The sequence below is a fragment of the Pholis gunnellus genome, assembly GCF_910591455.1.
Source record: "Pholis gunnellus genome assembly, chromosome: 10".
NCBI classification, from domain to species: domain Eukaryota; kingdom Metazoa; phylum Chordata; class Actinopteri; order Perciformes; family Pholidae; genus Pholis; species Pholis gunnellus.
Genome location: NC_136537.1, coordinates 17551718 through 17572619, shown reverse-complemented (window position 1 = coordinate 17572619; position 20902 = coordinate 17551718). Strand labels below are relative to the sequence as shown.

Below are 20902 nucleotides of genomic sequence, written 5' to 3'. Positions count from 1 at the left end.
CAGCATGCACATCAGTGAATGGCCTGAGGTTTCACGAGCTCGTACCGTCCCACCTGTCCCTCCTGTAAAAGCTGACCAATGAGCTGGTCTTTGTGCACTTTGCGACTGACGATGAGGAACCGTTGGCGTCCCTGTCCGTACGACTTGCTCCGTAGGCCGTATTTCTGAGATATCTGGTGGATCTGCTTGCGTTCGTCGTTGGTGAGGTCGGTGGAGAACCGAAGATCGTCCTGGCGGTCCGAACTGGCGTAGGTACGAATGATGTCCTCGATGTCGCGCTTGCTGAGCTGGTTTCCGGTTTTGTCCGTGTCCAAACCGAAACCTTCTCTGGAGAACTGCTCCTTCACTTTGATGGGCTCCGCGATACCTTCCCCATCTCGGCCCAGACCGCCTCCTTTCCAGCCCATCTTGCGGAGCAGCTGGTTCCCGATGTTGTCCTCCTTAATCTCCTGCTTTATGGCTTCCTCACCAGAGCGGGCCAGGATCTGGGATCGTGATATGGCGTCGCAGTGACCCTCCTTCCTGAGGTTGGATTTGACCACGGCCTGTGTCTGCCTCAACGTGGTCAAGGCCTCCTTTGCTGCAATGTGCTTCACTATTTTCTTGGGCCCAATCCCCGCGGCTACATACTGTCCTTCCAAGTAAACCTCGCACCTCCATCGATGATCCGGCAGAACCGTGAACTTGTAATCAGCAGTCACTTTATTAAACTGAGCCGTGTCATTAATGATACAGATTGCATTGTCAGAGTTTTCCAGGATGACCAACTCACTCAGATGCTTCTTTTTGCCAACCTGTTGTCCAAAGCGTCCACCGGAATCTGATTGATTATTTCCTCTGGGGTATTGTGATAGTTGCTGTTGCGGTTGTTGTTGTTGTTGTTGTTGCTGCTGCTGCTGCTGCTGCTGTCGTTGCGCCTGGTTCATCCGAAGTTTCCTCACGGCGTCTTCGGCCGCTGAATGCTTCGAGCTCTTTTTGGTACCCGTTGACTGCGCCACCAGCTCGCCCTGCAGGAAAACACTGCACAGCCAAGCAATGTTGTTGGGGAGCAGGTCAAACTTATAGTCTATCTTCATGCGATTAAAAGCCGCAGAGTTGTTGAGTATGCAGATGGCGTCGTGAGCATTGTCCATAACCACAAACTCCGTCCAGTGCTTCCGTTTGTCCGGCTCGTATTGGCCCTTGGAGCTGGGTGTCGGTTTGTCCTCTGGGTTTCGGAGTGCAGGTAAAAAGCCGGGGGTCGGGCTGTGCATCTGGCACACGACTATGTCAGTGACTACCGAGTGTCTGTATTTGCGCTGCACCACACGAACCTCCACTGTTTTCAGGAAGAGCTTAACAGCCTGCTCAGAGGCCCGGTCCCTCGCTCCATTTTTACTACCGGAGTACCCGGTAGCGAGATACACACCCTGACATCTCAACTCACAGGCGTAACCGTCGCTTGGTACTTTCCTGTTCTTCGGTAGGTCGGATTGAGGAATGTCCTTCAGGTTGACATAAATATACTCGGGATTAGTCTTGCAGGCCTGAATGCTGCGGCTCAACATGAAATTATAGTTCGGTGATTCACTTCCAGTCAGGAACATCGGGTCCCTGAACGCAACAGCCAATGCAGACGCTACATTGGAAATCAGCCGTTGCTTCTCATCCAGTGTTGGCTGAGATATAGCAACCGGCTGTGATGAAGAGACCGACTGAGAAGTGGTGGGACTGCTCCTGCCCGGGCTGTTGTAGACTCTGCTGAACGGCCTGCTGGATGACAGCCGTTCCTGATGACTGTATCCCAAACCCTGACGTCCTGAATCCTGAAAGCCTCCTGCTCTGCTCGCTCCCCCGTATCCGTTGTATCTCTGGGGCTGAGGATAGGAGTCTGAACCCCGAGAGGAGTGGGCTTCATACTTGGTCGAGTAGTCCTGCTCGGTTTTCACCATAAAGTTTGAGGTGGACCAACGTCCTCCATACCCCAACCCACTTGTGCTACCTGAAAAAATCTCCCTGTCTCTGTCTCTGTGGGAACCCCAAGAGTCAGAAGTGTACAATGGCACTCTGTCAGACGCAGGCCTCAGGGAGGCGGAGCCCTGCGCTCTGCTGGTGCCGCCGTAGGACGAGTGTTCGGAGTCCCACTGCCTCGCACCGAACGACTCGCTCCTCCTGCGCTCCTTATCGTTCTCCTTCTCGTCAGCGCCGGTTCCTCCGCTGCTGCCACCACTCACAAAGTGCACCGGCTCAAATCGAGGTCTGGAACCAAATTTTGACATCGGCATTTTCCTCATGGGCTCGTCTCCTGCAATAACATAATACAGGTTAAAAAATAAAAAATGAAGTCTGATTTGACTTAAATAATAAATAAATGATCCTCTAAGATGGGCACAAAAGGGTTAGTGTCATAAAAGTCCCATGAAACTTGTTTTTATGTGCGATTTCTTTCTTTTCTTCAAACCAGATTTTGTGGCAGAACGTAGTCAATGGTTTAGTTTCTGAAGTACAGTCAAAGACCGTAAAATGGGCACAAATTGTAACTTGCCTCCTCAACCATCCCCACTTACAGAGGAGGAAGATGTGCATTTCTAAGTGTCGTGCTTCGCAGATCTGAGCCTTTAACGATAAGTCTGGTGAACGTCTGTATTTGTATTATTGTCAACGAATCCCATGAAAAGCTAACAGTGAGTAGCTCCTTCTAACATGGAGACTGTTGTGCACACATCTTAACAGAGAACAGGACAATGTTTCCCTGGTGTTGAATATTTAACGTTAAGATGTCGGCCCTATTGTCTGCCCAGAGAATTCACTGGTGTTTCAAACAACAGTGCCCAACTGTTTTAAGGAAATTGTGTGTTTAGTTTCTAGAGAAGTTTGTTTTCAGTGGGTATGAACGGGCTTCCCCTGGAAGCCACAGAGCGGCTGAAGAAGTCAGGAAATATGGAGAGCGGTATAACAACATCAGCTGTTTAACTTTTTGTGGGATTTGTGGACAGTTACAAAAAAATGAAAACATTGTCAGTGCTTATTGCTGCAACCTGAAGCCCTGAGACACACCTCTGACTCATGTCACTGCAGCATCTACGATGTGTTAGGATTGCCCCAAAAACAGCAACTCAGCCTTTTGCTCAATTAAGAAACTAAAGAGTAGTTATAAAAGTGTGATAAAATATATATATTTGGGCATATTTGGATATAAAGATGTAGCAGTGAACCACAAACAGTAGATAACAACACGGCAATGGAAACAATTATAAACAAACGCACACTATACAGCCCAGATCAACACTCACTGCCATCAGAAGAAGTGGGTCTCTTTTTTGCTTCAGAACTAGGACTTGGGTCAAAGGAGGGCATTTCGCCAGTGTCAGTCCCTTCTGCCATCACCAGCACCATCCAAATCAAATCCAGGCCATACCTGTTATTGAGGCCAGAGATGTGAGTTAGACATTACATGAATGGATGAAATTCACACAAACACACTATCTGGACGTACAGAGTTAATACTCCATGCTGCCCATAAAGGCTCAAAACATCCCGTGGAAAACAAACACCACCGGCCAGCAGCATGCAGGGACTGAAAACACCAACTAACGATACGTGCCTGGACAAAAATATATATATATTGCAGAACTAGAAATCAAGTGTCAAGTTATGATATTAATTGAGGGAAATACAGTTGCATTTAGAACCAAAACAAGGCCCTGACAGAATGACGCAGTAGGCCAACATAGTTAATTTCTCACACGTAACCATGTTGTAGAAACACACATATCAACATTTGAATGTGCGACTTGTTAGCTGTCAAATTCCTACCTCAAGGTGTAGCCTTTGGTCCAATTTGTATCGCTGTACTTCGACAGGGCATGTATTCGTGTGATCACCCGGCTGTTATTATCGTAGCTAGCCTCTTTTAGCTAGCTAGCTAACATGGGCTCCCCCGCTGGCGGCTGCTAGCATTAGCCAGCTAGCTGCTAACTAGCCTCGAGCTAACCCCAGCTTGCACTTCCGCAGCCACAACCTGCCTCATGTAGTTTTATATCAGATTCAGAAAACAACATGTACGTTTGGGTCCTCTGGGTGTAATATCCGAGACGAGGTTGGGTTGAGATGATGCAGAAAACTCCTGGGAGCTTCAGACACCCATTCAACTAGCTAACTAGCAGAAAGCATCCATTTTCTGGTGCAGCTACAGTAAAAATCATGGCGTCTGTCACCTCGATGTCCCACAATGCTTTGCCGCTGGACAGTTCAAGCTCAGCGGGCTGCTGATCTCACTCTGTGCCAAGAGAAGGTTTAAATTAATGTAATGGCAATACAATTAAATAATATTATATTATGTATCTAATCTTTCTTTTAGCTAAATCTCATGTAAACAAATCTAAATGTTATACCTCGAAATATGTATTATGTTTGGGAATAAAACTAAGCAATATAAACTATTTTCTCCTCCAGAAACAAGAAGGCTATGACAATTAATGTGTGCACGTCCTTTAATGTACAGTATATGTAAGAATGAATAATGTCTTCTGATTTTGTATACTGTCCCCTGGAATTCTGGTTGTTGTTATCTCCTTTTTTATGCTTTATTTTCTATAATCATTTATTTTTACAGTAACAACAATATAGTCCCGAGAGAGACCGGCCCCTTCTTCATCCCTGTACCTTATACATGTTCTTAATTGATTTATCTTTGTACTTTGCTTAATTTCTTCATCGAAACCATTGCATAAATTCACCCTACAAATGTATATACACCTGCTCTACTTAGCGTTAGAAACACAATTTATTTTTAGATTACATTTTCCTCTTAGGCGTCTTCTACTTGTAATGTTCTGCAAATAAAGGTAGTGCGACCACAGTATAAAAGGATGTGGGACAAGTAAAAGTACTGCATTCACAATATTATTGGAGTAAAAGTATACACACATACACACACATAGTGAGTATAATCATATTGAGCAGGGAACTTATTATACTGTGTGTGCATGACTTCTCATTTGCAAAGTAACTATAGCTTTCAAACTATAGGACTTCCTGTTTAAATGAAGTTAAAATACATTTAAAAAAATGCAATTCTTCACAATTTAACTGCTGAATATTGAGGTGTCTCACAGTTTTAATACTCATATAGTAAGTACTGATTACAGGTCATATTGGCAGACTTTCATAGCCCACAACAACTACAATGCTGCTGCTAATTAACGACATTTATAAACATGATCTGGGGTAACCGTTCGTGTCCAACACTGTAAATAAAAGGCAAACGCTTAATGGATTTGGATCATATTTTTTTTTTATTGAAAATGTACATCAATGGAATCAAACTAAAGTAAGATATTTAATTATTTGTAGTGTGGGAAAGTCTTTGACTACAAGAGGTGACGACTGATACTAGAAAAATGTATGGCATTTTATGACACCAAATGTTACTTTACACTCAGATTCACGTCCAAAGGTCATAGGTAATAAACCACAAGTCTCCACTTCAATACACAAAATATATCCTTATAAATTATACAAATGCATGAGTATCTTTTTAATACTCCTATCTGGGATTGAGGTCAACTCCATCTTACACTAATATTTGGCAAAAAAGGGAGCTGAAATGATAGGACAGAGCAAATATACACTAATAATATGCACCATTTGAAGAAAACAGCAATAAAGTTGAAATAGTTTGCAAAACTGAATTATTAGGGGATAAAAAAACAAGCAGGTCAAATATCAAAGAGGTAATCAAATAAAAAGAGGCATGCAAAAATATAGAATAGGCCGGTGAATATTAAAGCACAACGTGTATTAAAAAGGCCATTACATGTGACCTCCATGGTATTCAACAGACTTGTAAACATGGGCAACATCAAATGAAGTGGAAGTAGGAATATTGCTTTGGCTTTTGCATTCATTTACTTTTAGTGTTCAGAATACCTGAAGGCAGGTGGTTTTCATTTAAAACTGGACTAGATTCGAGAAAACAATATGATTACTCATTCATAACACGTTATACATAGTGCATTAAGTGCTTCTTGACTTGACGAGTTTGTCTTTAATCAGCAAGCCTCAATGTTTCCGTAGCATGTATTGAAAGATGAGTGCATAGTCCAGGACATTGTAATTAAAATGATTTCACATGAGTCCTGTAAATGTGTGAACCCTAACTGATGATTTCTATGAACTACAAGCTTCTCTTTATATACATTAAGACATATTAGCAGATTTAAACTGTGCCCGGTTCCCAACCTGCATGGGTTTAGAGCTTCACTCGGTGGTCAGAAATACCATGTGAGTCCACATAAGGCCATAATAAAAAATAAAAAAAAAGGAGATGCGATGGGGAGAATAGAAAAGGGTCGATACAGCGAGAAAAACAGGGAGAGGTAAAGGATGCTTAGTTCTTGCTGAAGCTGCAATCCTCTCGTCAGGTGGTCAAGACAGATTAAAAGAAGCTAGAAAGACAAAGAAAGAGAAAGCCGGCAGTTAGAGAGGTGGCAAAGCAGAAACTCTTACAACAAAATCACAAGCTTGAGATATAGAAGTGCATCTGAATTCAGGTGGAAAACATGTCTAGGTTTGATTATCGTAAATACAAAGTTAGGTGGTAAAAATCCCTGGGATCATAGTTGTTCAAGCAACACAATAAAGCATTAAAATGATGAGATTATATTGTGCCGACTGATGATGCTGCATGATTGTTAAACTGTGTTAAATCACATCTTGCCTGTGGTCCAGTTCAAAAAAGGAAAAAAAGAGTTAATGATTATCCAAATACGACAATAAATGAACAAGTGCGCATATCATTTTCATCAAGTGGAAAAGGTGTTAGTGACAGCCCCAAAACAAACAGTGCACATATAAACATAAGCAGAGGCCAAAAAGGAGAAGCAGCCAGAATCAGATTGCTGAGGTTAAAGCTGCAGAGAAACACAGATACACATTAATCAAAATGATAGCAGAGCAGGTCATGATTAAGAAACCCTGAAGGATGGGGTCCACAAAGCCTCTGGTCACATTTGAGGTACTCAGTACCCACAAAGGCCGGTCCCTTAGCAAAGCTTGAGGGCTGAGGGCCTACTCAGTGCAGAGCCAAGGATTACTGCAAAGGAAAGTGAAACCACACAGACCAGTGAGCGGAGGATTAGGAGGAGGGAACGGCTCTCTGTCTTGATGTATTTGTACCCTGGTAGCATGCGTTTTTATCTTGAATCCAAGAACATTTTAAAATACAAGCAACCTTGAATTTTGAAGTTGTGAAAAAACAATAACTGATCATCACAGTAACGCTTATTGGCATAAACATTCATTCACGGTTTTCCAATTAATAACAAGTCAACCGAAACGCTTCATCCTGCAAATCAAGCGTACCCACTTTCCCCATTTGGGTTTATTAAACCTTCCTGTAATCTCCTAATTTAAGGCAATATTTTTCATACACAATGATTATGGCCACAATTGTAATATTTGGTGAAAAATTGGCCTTTATTTTCTTTAGAGATAATATGTCTTTTATGTGTAACACGAATACAAACACTGGTCCCTGCAGGACAATGGACAGTATAATGAATTACTTTTAAATGTGCCTTCATAGTAAGTAAAATAAAAAACAACATTAATATGTACTTAAAAAACATCACATTTGTGTATAAAAAAAAGTGCAAATGTGAAAGCTAATACAGGTATGCACATAACACATGACAATGAATGAGGTATGGGAGAAGTGGCAAAGAGATTAGGCTCACAACTACTCATGCATCTGGATAAAGTGAAGCAGCGTCAGCAAAAGGACATAAATACCAAAACAAATCAAATCAAATCTCAAATTAAATGCATATTGTAGGTCTAAAGTCTATAGGGTTGAGGTAATAATTAGTTATTAGATTTTCATGAAATCAAATCCCCTTTTGGATATTATTTCTGCATTTCTGGTGATAATAGTCTACGTTGTTAGTGGCGGGGTCCGCCATTACAAAGGTGGATTAATAAATTCCATTCAGAAATTGCTGTTACTTGGTATTTGTACAAGTGAGAATCACTGTTGTGATTGCTGTGCTTTAATCTGAAGACGGCTTTAACTTAATCCATCCTTGCATCAATCATCAATCGACCTAATTCTTTCTTTACTGTAATCTTCTGCAGATCTTTGTCCACACTGAGGTCCTAACTGTCTGCTGCGTGTTTCACTTTACCCTCAACACATGTCTGCCCATCACTACAGTAGCCATGTTTGTTAATATTCAAAAAGCTCACTCCATCATGCAATTAATCACTTAATATAAAACAAACATGGAATGCATTACTCTGTAAATTTGTATAAAACAAGTCAAGCCAAACAATTGCTTGTACAAACCATATAACATACAAGCGTCATTCAACAAAAACGGTCAGACTGATAGCAATGCCCAGCATCTTCCAGAGAGCAGGGGGCATGTGGAGGGTTGGATTATGGGGGTTGGGTGAGGGTGGGGGGAGGGGTATTGTAAAAAAGATGATGGGGTGGAAACTCATTCACAGCAGGATGGCCACAAGGGAGCACTTTTTCTACAGGAATCCTAAGCTGCAAATGAGAGAGAAGGGCTGTTATTGCTTTCTTTTGAGTTAAAACATCATCACGACACACACTGTTTGACATCACATTCAACATTAGTGACCAGGTGGTATTTAGAGGAGATCGTGCTCAAAGGGTTCGAGTGCACAGAGGTCAGGGTGCAAGTACGGTCGTCTATTTCTCGGAATCAGCGGAATAAATGTATTTTATAATTATAGGATTTGTTCCGCTCCTGAGCTTTAATAAACAATGGGTTTGATTGTCTTCATCATCAAACAGCAGTTGTCTTTGTCTATTTTAACAGTCCTGAGCTGCTTTGAGGAGTTTACAGATTGCGAGACAGATGTCTTCGTTCACTTCTACCCTCCCCAGCGGTTGAGACTCAACAACATCTCTCTGTGGATTTGGTTTTTTTATCCACTCAAGAGGGAGAGTGGGCCGTCATATGGCTGCGAGATCAACAAAACATGTCATTGCTACAAACAGAGATGGGCCCCGGGGCTGTTTGCTGCTCTGGGGTGGCCAGTTAGTCTCAGTTCAGCCTTGAATGGTTCTTTGTACGATTGCACGGCTGGGTGGGGAAGGACTTTGTAGAGCCACAAAAAAAAACTGTTGTGGATTTAGGGAGGCAGATGGGGCAGTTTATCAAATGGGCGTGTGGGGAGCTAATAAACTGGTTGATTTAGAAGCTGGCACAAGGACGGTAAACACTGCCAGCTCAAGGATATGATGGACACAGATGTTAACAGTGATATACTGTCAGCCTGCACTCCTCGTTTATTAGAATTACTGGGCCCATTTATCGCACTGTATTACATAATAAAAGTGCCAATTAAATGCGTGTTAGTTAACATATTTAATAGCTTTCAAAGGTTAATTTGATTGTGGTTGAATGTGGACATTGTGTGCACATCCTGTTCTATGTTTAGGATGGTTGCAGGATGTCAATTAAAAGGAAAAAAAAAGGTGAGTATCCGCAAACTGTCATTTAGGTGATGTTTATTCCTAACTTGTATTTTAGAGGAATTCTTTACTTGTGTACTGGTCATAAGTTAAAAGTCGATACCTGGCTGATTTTTCATAGTTATATTTTGAGATGGTCGGTGGTGTCTTACCAGAAAAGATGCCCCATGCAGCATGCAGCAAGTGTGGGAGGAGTTAACTGGAAAACATTACGGATGCAACATGGGTGACACATGCACTCACAGGACACATTCACATTTACAAAACAAGCAGTAATTAATAATTGTTTCGTCTGGAAACTGCAGAAAACACTGAAAGATAAACATAAATATTATCCGTGTTAACACTTGAAGTGCATCAGGGAACCACAGACGGAGCTAAAGTTGCACAGAGGCCCGCCCCCTTTTTGGAAGAGAAACTTTCGAGGCCGAGCTCATAAAGAGAAGAAGTGGCTGTGAAGAAAACAAATTAACAGGGAAGAAAATAAAGCAACAAGAACCTTTCTCAGTGCAAGTGTCTTCCTCCATTTCTAACAGGCACGGCGTCACATCAGCTTCAACACAAAACCAGGAGTGGATTACCAACATGAGGGGACCAACAATGTCAACAGCACTAAAGTTATACTCAAACACATCTGGCTTCAAAAACTGCCTGTAAGCATGAAACATGCTGTGGAAAACAGTCTCATATGCTCATGATTAGTGAAAGAACAACAGAATTAATGTCATATACCAGGAAAAACAAATATGGAAAACCGAGTTCATACTGTAGATTGATTAAAACCAAACGAGTGGCCTCTGTGAGGAACAGTGACAGATCGTTTCCACTGAAACGATTATGAACTGTGAAAAAAATGTTTATCAACTTCCTTTCAAGTTAATGGAGCTGTCCAGTAATTGTTAACAGAGTTGCAATTAAGTTATTTACACAAAGTATTACATTTCATGAGGAGGATTTCTGACAGTTGGCAACTTTTCAACTATTTAGATGAGGACAGCGAGGCATTGTCACCAGTCACTCCCCCGCTCTGCTCCTCTAATGATAAATTAGGAATTCTGGTCAGCTCTCTCAGCATGGAACATATTCTCTGTTATTATACGGAGGGTAAACTGGCGCATCAGCCTCTTTCAGAAGATCAGAGTGAGAAGTCTTCGGTTTAGCCAGAGCCTTCAACTACTCAACGCATTAAATTATACAAATATCTGGCGGATTATAAGCGAGTGGTGACAGAGAAACCGCTAAGCGTTTGATGACATTAGTGGGACAGACCAAGATGAAGTTCTGTCTGCAGCACATGTGCACAGAGTGGAATGAAGGCTGAAGAAGTTTGCATTTTACCAGGACACAGCTACATATGTTAGTCTATTGCACAACATAAGAACCCCAGGGGAATGTACCACAAACGACTTCTCACTTATTGGCAATTATATTCATGTACTCATTTGGCAAATGATCGGCATCCTGAAACAATGTAATAACACGTGGCCTTGTTCCTCTCATGTTCATAGGATCCAGCCTTTTCCAGTCCTTGTACAACTGGAGGTGGTGGATGTAAGGACAGATGTAAGGAAGGCACAGGAGGAAGAGAACAATACTTACTTTTTCCTCTCTTTGTCCCTCTTGAGTGTGGTGGAGCCCCCTGCCTGCTGGGCTTGGTTCTGCAAGAGCTCTGCGGCAGTCTTTTTCTGTTTGAACATGTTGAGCTCGTCGTCCAGGGACTTCTTCTTGTCCTCCAGCTTCTTTTTCTCGTCCTGGTGGAGCTTCTTCAGACGGTCAAACTTCTCATGCAGCTATGTGTTGGTGACAAAAAACACAATACTTTGGATTATTGAAAACGAGAGCAGAACCTTCCTTCCTTAAACGAGTGATGCACGTGATATTTCAGGATGGTGTTCAGGATGAGTTCGATGAGGATACCTCTTTCTCTGCCTCTTTGAGCTCGCCCTCCTTCTCTTTGACTCTTTGGACAAACATTTGCCTCATTTCTTCTTCTTTCTTCTGCAGCTCGCCCATGAACTCGTTCCTCTTAGCTTCGTACGTCTCCTGAAGACTGACACGGTAGAAAGGAGAAAGGGAATTAAATGGAGTGACAGCAACATTTAACTAGACAACACACCGGATGAAGACACAAAGAATTTAAGGTTTGAATTATAAATGGATGATAAAATAGAGAGCAGAGTAGAGGTGGATAACATGAAGATGTATGGGAGCAGTCTACTACCTGAAGGGCTTGCTGTCGGGGTCTGTGTCTTTGAAGCCCATCTCCTCCAGTTTGCAGCGGCGGTAGAGCTCATAGTGACGTGTGTGAGTCTGCTCTCGCAGGTCCTCCATATTCACTCTAATCAGCATTTCTCGCAGTTTGACGAAGTCACAGTGATTCTCGTTTTCCACTGTGAGAGAGACATCGTAGTGACACGTGAGAGCTTCACTCAACACATCAGATGGCTTCCTACTCATCACGGGTTATGTAATTAGCAATGTGTACAATAGCAGAAACAGCCAACACGAGCATCACCTAACGTTTACATTCATTTACAGCAAATAACATAATGTATTAAAACATGAGAGTATTTCACAGACCCAGTCAGAACTAGAATAGTGTTCACTTCCTGTGGTTTGTTTATTGATTTTGTTACCAGACTGAGCGCAACACTCCCACAGACCGTGTGACTGTGTGTGTGTGTGTGTGTGTGTGTGTACTCGCATGACGTCAGTCTGTGAACAGAACCACGGTCAGATAAAGGACAGGAATATTTAACAGTTGGTAATTATTAGTAGAGCATTATTTTTCATGCAATCCAGCACGTTGTATTTCAAATGAAACAATGACTGTGAGGTTAAAGTGCTGAATCTCAGCATTGAGGAGATATATATATATAAAATATTAAACATTTCTACACACATCATTGGGCGTGAACGTAAACACCCTAAAATGAATGCTAAAGTAAATTAGCCTCATAGTCAACAATACATTTTAGCTGTAAAGTAGAGCTGCAACAGCTAATCGATCAGTCAATCGACAGAAAGTTAAACAGCAACTATGTTTAGAATCGCATCATCATTCTAGTTATTTATCAAGTCTGAGATTACCCACTCCGTTATGTATTGATCAAGTAAGTCAATAATAATAATAAAGCGAGTAACATATCATCAGAGACATTACATTACTCGATCTGTAGGAACTAAGAGCTGATGGCGCGCTAGCATACAGTGTGATGGTAGAGAGGGTGCTGCAGCTAAATGAGGTTATGTAACAGCTCATCGACTAGTTTGCAGCAGCTGTTGGGGCCGAGCAGGAATACGAGCTGCAGAAGAGGGAGCGCGCTCTCATTTCCTGTGCAGGATGTGACCTATGCTTACCCTGCACCGTCCCCCAGGGGTACTGCCGGGCCTTCACCATCTTGTTCCCAATCTTCACCTCCTCCGTGCTCCCCACCACGGCAAAAGGCAAATGGCTCTGTGGAGCAGAGGGAAAAGAAATGTTGGTGTGAAACAGTCTTCAGAGCGTTCATGATGAACATTTCATTACTCAAAAATCTGGGAATATTACTGCAACTATCTCATTCATACATGTTCAGGATACATTTCTGACGTCGCTTAGAAAAGAGGAATAAAATGCATTGTATGTATTTCGTAACCTGACCATTAATAGCCAAGAAACAGCTCTGACAGGAGGATGTATGACTTTTTATCAGAAGAGTGGTGGTCAGACTGTACATAAACAGCCAAGAGGCCACAGTCTGACACAGTCTGACCTCATAAACAGCTAAGTGAGCCCTGGCTCATCCGTCAGTGAACACAGGCCCTTTCCCACACTGCAGAGAGAGCCGCTCTGAACTCAGTCCTCCCTGCATGGAGCGGCTTCCTGACAGCCTGAGCAGACGCAGACGATGACTGTCCTGATTCTACATCACATGGTGTTTATGCCACTAACGCATGATGGAATGTATACACCAGTTGTGAGACTTACGTTCATGGTGGAGTTGATCTCTGCCACGGACTCGTCATCAGTGGGGAACTGGTAGATCTGCACTCCGTTGCTGACCAGCTCGCTGGTGATTTTGATTTTGAACTTAGCCAGCTCGCTCTTGGAGATGGCGTCCGACTTGGCGACAATTGGGATAATGTTGACCTGCGGTTGAGCAATTAGGAGATTGACACAATGACAAGGTGCAGACGACGCTTTTAGATGCGCTGCTAAACACTAGACGTCCGTCAGTGGCAACTTTCTTCCATCATTATTTGCATAATACAGATTTGGAAAACAGTTGATGTATTTTTAAAAAGTACCACAAGGTTGACAACATTGCAAATCACATAATTCTTGTCTTTTAGAAGTAGGATCTCCACCAGCATTCAGGTTTAGCAACACTTATACGCTTCTACTCATTTATTTTATTCCCCAGGATAACCTGTGCTCTCTTCATCCTTTCAACCCATCACAGTAGCTCTTTGTAGCTTCAGGCCTTAGTGCATCACAAACAATTACACATTCTTAAGGACGGAGATAAAAATAGTAAATGCAGCAAAAAAGGAGCTGCAGGCTTCCATCTCCTGCTTCAGATCATTTAAGTGCTCTCCAAACATGGTGTTAATAGTCAGACGCAAATGATTTAAACAATATTTGTGCTCTCCATGTTATCCAAACGGAAAAGAACCCCGGAAGGGAAGGGATGAGGAGCAAAAATACAGGCAGGGTCATTCTTATATATGCACTTACAACGATCTGATGAAAAAACGAGACCTTCCCTCCAACACGACTATTTCCTACGAGCTCCATCGCCCACACATTTCCAAATTATTTGCTCTCCAACCGGGGGCTCTTTAAACAGCAAGGGACGCACAGGTTCATGTGAACAAGTAATACTTTACTTCACTCCTGAGTCTGGTGGGGAATCAACATCTTACTCATGGACACTTCAGCAAGAGGTGAATGTGTAAACAGAGGAGGCTCTGCTCTGGATCACGCTGTTGTGAGCACTTGCCAGAGGGCCCAGCTGCTCTGGCAAACACTGAGCCGACTCTTTGTACAAAAGCCAGGAGATCCATGCAAATAAGCTACTGTGGAAAGGCCCTCACAAAAAAAAAAAAAAAACAAGGCTGATTGCATTTCACAGCTGACCTACACCGACGCAGTCACAAGACCAGAGCCAATTGGCATGCAGGCAGATGGCCGAGACAAGGTTTATGGCCCATGACTAGAGTAGATAGATCTAATGCTTCACACAACAATGCAGTGCCAAAGGATTCACCTACAGTATATCCGTCACATGCTACTGTAGCTCCATCCATGTTTGTAAGCATTATAATAGTTATTCTTTGACATCATTCTTCTGCAGCACAATGGTCCTTCTCATTCAACGCAAAAAAAAAAAAAAAAAAAAAGAAGCAACACAGACACCATGCATGGCTACAAAATTTGTGAATGTTAACACTAATAGGAATTGATCTGATACCAATGGAAACACCCAGGATTGAAAGCGGGTATCTGAATAAATTATCCCAAAGTTTCAAAGAAACAACAAAAACAAACTCAACAGGATACTTAGAGACATAAAATGGCGTCTGGTTGATGATAATAGTTTGAGGAAGTGAAGCAAAGCTCACCTTGCTATCGAGTTTCTTCATGGTCACCAAGTCCAGGGATTTGAGCGAGTGTCCCGTGGGAGCGATGAAATACAGGCATGCGTGGATGCGGGTGTCATGGTAGCTGTGTAGCGTGCGCTTAATTTTCAGCTCCTCTTGTAGATACGCTTCAAACTGGGCATCGATGAACTCCACGATAGACTTGTAGCTGTCAGAAAAAGGAGAAATAGGAAAGTAACATGAGCCTATCATGAGCGAACACATGACCAGAAACAAACACAAAGAAACACACAGCTTGTGTACATACTGGAGAGTATTCAGCCAGTTCCAGTTCACAGTATACGCTTGTGTAAAATGAAGTATGTCCATGCTATTTATTCTATGACGGTAATTTGATACTGAACAATTTGTGAAACCTAGAAACAACTGAAGCCTTCCCTTAACAGTGAGCTCATGTAGTTGCCGCTCACGTGATATCTCGCCCTAAACTTCAGCGTTAAGCTTTGTTTATACTCGTGCCGTAGCCTTTCATCAGTGAACTAATAGTGACAGTCACATGACCGTATCTTGTTAAATCTTGTCAAACACCAGAAAAAGAGAAAGCGTCTACATCTGATTTTGGTTTGTACGAGTGGATACGATGAAACTGCTGCGGAAACTCCTGAAGATGGAGACTTGATTCCACATCCTACAGGTCGGGTACAGTTTCATTCAGGATGGGGGCCGAAGGAACCTGAGCTCCCAAAGGGCTCGGAGCTCTCACAGAGTCGTATGTCAGGAATGTAGTGTGCATGATCGCGTGGGGATCAGACCTCTCCCTCTCTCAAAGAAGTGACATTTGTCCAGATTGAATTACCTGTCTTCTTTGTTGATCTGGTCTCCGAAGCCGACGGTGTTGACAACGGTGAGTTTGAGGCGCACGTTACTCTCCTGGAGCTCATAGGTGTTGGATTTGAGCGTGACTCCCGGCTGGTTGTGCTGGGTGGGCTCGCCCTCAAACTTGGTGTTGAACAATGTGTCCATGAGGGTGGACTTCCCGAGACCCGTCTCGCCTAGACAACAAAGAGAAATGTCATCGTGTTACTGGGATCCTAGGAAACTTGATCTTGGTTTCCTTCCCACTAAACTGTTCTCTGCACCTCCATTCAGTCAGCTTCTGATAAATCTATGGTCAAGCTGATCAGAAAGTTTATTGACCGCATTATTTAATGGAATGCAAGATTCAATTTAACATATTGAAGATGCTCTGAACACAAGAGCTCCCCATGGAGCTTATTTACTGATGAATCCTGCCATCCTTTTACTGTAACGAGGCCATCATATGACTCAGATAAAGAGCTCCCTCTGTAAGAAATTCTATTTTTATTCCTCACAGCCTGACCTACAGTCTAAGCATGATAGCCCATTTCAATGCTCCACATTTCTAATCTTCCTTCAGAATCCAGAGTAAAAGATGCACCATGGGCCCTTTTTCCTGTTTCTGAGCTCAGCTTAAGTTGCTATAGAGAAGTCTCTCATGCTCAAGGAAATTTGGCATCTTTTTTTAAAAAACCGAGGGACAAACTGGAAAGAATTGCAGTCAAACCTCCTGTAATCTATAATAAAAATGACATAATAGAAACCCTGTGCACAAATGTCAGTCATCTGTTAGCCCAATGGAACCAATCATCTCCACATTTTGGATTGCCTTTTGGGAATTTTAGGCCACAACCAAAAACAAAGATCACATGTCTTTGCCTGAAGTAATGCTTGTACTGTGAACTGCTGCACTTGTGAGTCAAAGCAGAGTGTGCAAGAAAAGATGTTAGTCTCCTGCATCATCTTTGCTTTCATAGTCTTTTAAATGTAGTGTTGAGTTATGGTTTGGTTGTTATAGCCCCAATATTAAGTAATTATGACATCAGTTCTGTTTAAATTATGAAAAACACATTATTGTTGGCCTTATCCACTTTTCACTCCTACACAAATATAAATAGTCTCAGTGTATCATATAAACATATAAACAGCAACATGACACATAAAGATAGCATACATTGCATACAAGGTCTTAGAGAGCAGTAGCGAGTAATGACCATTTCTGTGTGTGTGTGTGTGTGTGTGTGTGTGTGTGTGTGTGTGTGTGTGTGTGTGTGTGTGTGTGTGTGTGTGTGTGTGTGTGTGTGTGTGTGTGTGTGTGTGTGTGTGTGTGTGTGTCATGTCTTCCACTCTGTGTAAACTAAAATTAGGAGATGTTTGGGGGAAAAACACACAGAAGGTAGAAAAAGAAAACATTGCCAAACCAATTGGTTACAAATTTCCATTGCTCCTCTGGGATTTTATGTGCCCCTAAAATAACATTATTCCAAATAGCAAAGACATGTTTGACAGCATACAGCAGCCAGTAATGCAATGTTGCCAAAAACTGAAACATCTTAAGTTCTAGCCAGCACCCACTGACACAAATAGAGTGGAAACAATATTAGAAACGCCTCTCATAACCCAATACAATGAAACCGTACCACAAACTATAGCTCTCAAAATGACCATAAAGTTGAAAAAACGCCTTAAAAACAGCTTAGAGCTTAAGTTCATTGCACGACTGTTGTATTATATTCCATTAGTTGTAGCTGGGTGCACCTCATAAACTGGCAATTGAGTATATATATATATATATATATATATCAAGTTAAAAAACATCTACTAGAATTCTGAATTTGTTCTCTGAGCATCTCACTCATCATGGTAACAAACGCTGACCGGCCAAAAGGAATCTAAGCAGGTCAAACACAGAGCAATGTGCTTTGCATCTTGCGGAAAAGCCTGACTTTCATTGAGGCAAATAAGTCATCTTTTAGCCTCAGGAGAGAGAGAGAGTAAAAGCATGTTCACGCACGACATACTCACCAACACAGAGGATGTTAAAGCAGAATCCGTGGTTGACAGATTTGTTGACCAGCTGATCAGGCATGCTGTCAAAGCCGACATGGCCTGCCAGAGGGACAGAACGAGCACCTTCACCCTAAAAACCAACATTAAACATCAGATTTCTATCAATCACTCAACACCGTATGCATTGAAATGCCTTGTTAAAAGTATGGCTTCTCTCTAACACTCTACAATTATCATATACATCTCAATAATTGTTGTCCTGTAGAGAAATAACATTATATTTGCCACCACGTTTGATCATGTTAGTGTTTGAGAGAGGCTTTAGGTACAATGTTGCTCACTTCCTGTTTCCGGAGTCTGAACTGTCTCCCCACAAACGAGACAGTTACAAACCACAATGTACATATATGGAAAGGTATCGCTGTCAATGTGTCAAGATCATTTCAAAAACAACAAAGAGCTTTGACAATAAATATATACTTTAAAAGCTGAAAGAATAAGAGACAAAAGAGTCCTGAGGTGTCACTTTGACTTGAACCCTTTAACTCCCTATTTTTGGCCGGTTGCACTTCCCTTTCACACTACTTTTGTGTAGAAGCACTGTTGTTGCATGTGTGTGGGGGCGTGTGGCTGCTGGTGAGTATCTCCATCTTCTGTGAATCTCATTTCGGCAGCCCACGTCTACATTATGAGGTGCCGGAAAGCAAAGAATTTAGATTATACGGCAAAGAAATGTCTCTCAACCAGCTAGACCTCAGCCAACCGGCCATTATGTGGCTTAACAATAACACAGTGTCGCTTAACTTGCTTTCCAATGTGGCTTTGAGAGGAAAACATTCCGTTGGTCAAGCTGATGGTACTGGGCAGTTGTGGATTATTTGGATTGTTAGAATTGGGTTTAAACAGCTGAGGGAGTATTTGGGCTAGCTGGGGGTAATGTGACTGGACAAACAGCCTTTTCCTCTTCAGCTGCAAGTGCAACATTCCTGAAACCATTCCTGCTTTTCAACACTCTTACAAGCCAAGTCACACACAGCGGGTTTCCATTCATTGGGTCGCAAAAGCGTGCTATTCTGAGCACTCTTTTCTGGGTGTAGTGGCTTCCTCCCCCCACACACACACACAAACAAAAGCCAGGTAAACTTTACACAATTCAAATTACAGGCTCGAAACGACCATAACCGACCAGAAATATGTTTGGTACAACAGACAACGCCCGACAGAAAGTTAACGGGACTTAACGTTATTTGAAACAACATAACGGAAATGAGCACCGTAACTGTGCAGAAACGGGGGCGTTAGGAATGAATGGCCTACCGACGGCTCTGTTATAGGTTGTCCATTTCCCGTGAGTTAATACGGAATATACTACACAGTATTTCAAATATTTAATCCCCCAAGAGGACCATTTCGTTTGAAACCGTTAGTTTTAGCCATCGATATCAGCACAGGATGTCTGCAGGCGTTAATTTACGGAAATGAAGATATTTAACAGAAAGCTACGACTGAGCAACCTCAGGCCTTACTTTAAAACCATCTATTCTATACGATTTAGAAATGCACAATCAGTTTTCTAATAGCCAACCGCCACCAACGGTCGTTTTTGTTTGGCGACGTTCCATTGAATTTCGGTTGGAATATAACGTTCACCATGAACAGCGGTTGCTAGCTAACCTATATATCTCCCAAACGTATTTTCTTACTTAACGCTAGAATTATATATTTGACATTGATATGGGATGGCAAACACATTTCAAGAGCTATGTGTTGATAGTGACGATGGCTTCCTGAGTAAAATAGGTTACTCACCGCTTGCCTTGCTATCTCAGTTGACGCCATGGTGGTTAACGGAGGACGAAACCTCTGCCGCTGTCTCTAACGTTAGTTAGCAAAGGAAGCTGCGCTGTTGACGTTACGCCGAAAGGTGGCCTAGTTGGAATGTACCACTATTCAACAGACTGTTTTACGACTGTACTACACTGTAAAAACGGTGCTCACACCGGGCGTTGATAAACGCCAGATACAACTCGGCTCGTGTTTTGAAAAATGTCTTCCAAAAAATTAGGATTAAAAATGAGCGCTGTCCACTGAGCTCCCCCACATGATGCCTCTATGGTGTCTCCCAGTGCGAACTTGGAAGACCAGTCAATGGAAATTACAAAAGAAGATGATTAAATTCAGAAGAAACATTAAGTCTTGATATAACTTCATCGTTTTAAGTGCAGTCCTAAACACATATACGATATGTTTGAGCCGTTGCAGAAGTAGGACTGATTTGTCAAAATGTGCACATCTGCATAGAAAGGTCTTTCACCGTAACGTTAGATAAACTACACGAACTAAATTCCTAAATACGTTATACTATATTTTAGTTATGGGACGTTATTATAAGTTAGAGCCGTAATAAGGAAGAGTCGCGTCAACCTTTAGAAAACTCTTGATCGTCACGTGATTCACTTAGACTTCAGATGCTTCCAGGAAGTACTTGACAGGCAATTTGTGTATGATATTTGGTAGATATCGGTTGAAAAAAGCGAGAGAGAACTGCGATTTTTTATGATTACTCTTTACAGTATTAATATAGAGGTATGGCATATATATTTAGTTACATCAATTTTTTATAAAATATACTAATATTTGAGTTACCTGCCTTGTTGACATATTTCACTCTAAAGTTGTGTAGTATACACATAAATATTTGTCACAATTCTAGCTTAACTCAGAGGAAGACAACAGAATGTTTTTACAGATTGTTTTCTATAAAAGAGAGAGATATTTACTGATTGTGTTTCTTGAAAGTTGTCTAAAAATATTTTTTGAAAAAGACACAAGAAATTGTAAACTATCACCCTTAGAAAGAAGAAGATCCGCAAATGAGTCGAGATTAACCATTTTTTATTGTTTTACAGTCAATAGATCTATGATCCCCCATTGCTGTAAAAATGGTCCATTGGAGTGAAC

General features: G+C 42.0%; 2 protein-coding genes across 4 annotated transcripts; both read right to left on the bottom strand.

Annotated features, from left to right (window-relative positions):
• Window position 1: 1 nt before the first annotated feature.
• Window positions 2–4144, bottom strand: nkrf (NFKB repressing factor). Its single transcript, XM_079167125.1, has 3 exons — window positions 3796–4144; window positions 3273–3397; window positions 2–2284 (listed from the first exon to the last, which is right to left on the bottom strand). Exons 2-3 carry the CDS (start codon window positions 3373–3375, stop codon window positions 12–14), a joined length of 2376 nt encoding a protein of 791 aa, XP_079023251.1. The 5' UTR covers window positions 3376–3397; window positions 3796–4144; the 3' UTR covers window positions 2–11.
• A 1122-nt stretch (window positions 4145–5266) lies between these two features.
• On the bottom strand, window positions 5267–19811 carry septin6 (septin 6). 3 transcript variants are annotated; one of them, XM_079168149.1, is made up of 11 exons: window positions 19751–19811; window positions 17957–18071; window positions 15930–16125; window positions 15095–15281; window positions 13458–13619; window positions 12848–12944; window positions 11709–11877; window positions 11405–11537; window positions 11087–11277; window positions 9640–9686; window positions 7440–8533 (listed from the first exon to the last, which is right to left on the bottom strand). In XM_079168149.1, exons 1-10 carry the CDS (start codon window positions 19778–19780, stop codon window positions 9683–9685), a joined length of 1284 nt encoding a protein of 427 aa, XP_079024275.1. In that variant the 5' UTR covers window positions 19781–19811; the 3' UTR covers window positions 7440–8533; window positions 9640–9682. The 3 variants fall into 3 exon arrangements, with proteins under 3 accessions (XP_079024274.1, XP_079024273.1, XP_079024275.1); XM_079168148.1 differs by lacking the exons at window positions 7440–8533; window positions 9640–9686 and adding an exon at window positions 5267–6428; XM_079168147.1 differs by lacking the exons at window positions 7440–8533; window positions 9640–9686 and adding an exon at window positions 6445–7075.
• Between the last annotated feature and the right edge of the window lie 1091 nt (window positions 19812–20902).

What these genes read in the sequence shown, in the direction of transcription:
- nkrf (XM_079167125.1), bottom strand. Translation starts at nt 3,375, where the DNA reads ATGGTGCTGGTGATGGCAGAAGGGACTGACACTGGCGAAATGCCCTCC. An exon ending in ACCCACTTCTTCTGATGGCA is followed by an intron (nt 2,285 to 3,272) that starts GTGAGTGTTGAT and finishes ATGTTATTGCAG; the next exon opens with GAGACGAGCCCATGAGGAAA.
- septin6 (XM_079168147.1), bottom strand. Translation starts at nt 19,780, where the DNA reads ATGGCGTCAACTGAGATAGCAAGGCAAGCG. An exon ending in CTGAGATAGCAAGGCAAGCG is followed by an intron (nt 18,072 to 19,750) that starts GTGAGTAACCTA and finishes GTTGGTTTTTAG; the next exon opens with GGTGAAGGTGCTCGTTCTGT. An exon ending in CCCCTGGGGGACGGTGCAGG is followed by an intron (nt 11,878 to 12,847) that starts GTAAGCATAGGT and finishes TCTCTCTCACAG; the next exon opens with TGGAAAACGAGAATCACTGT.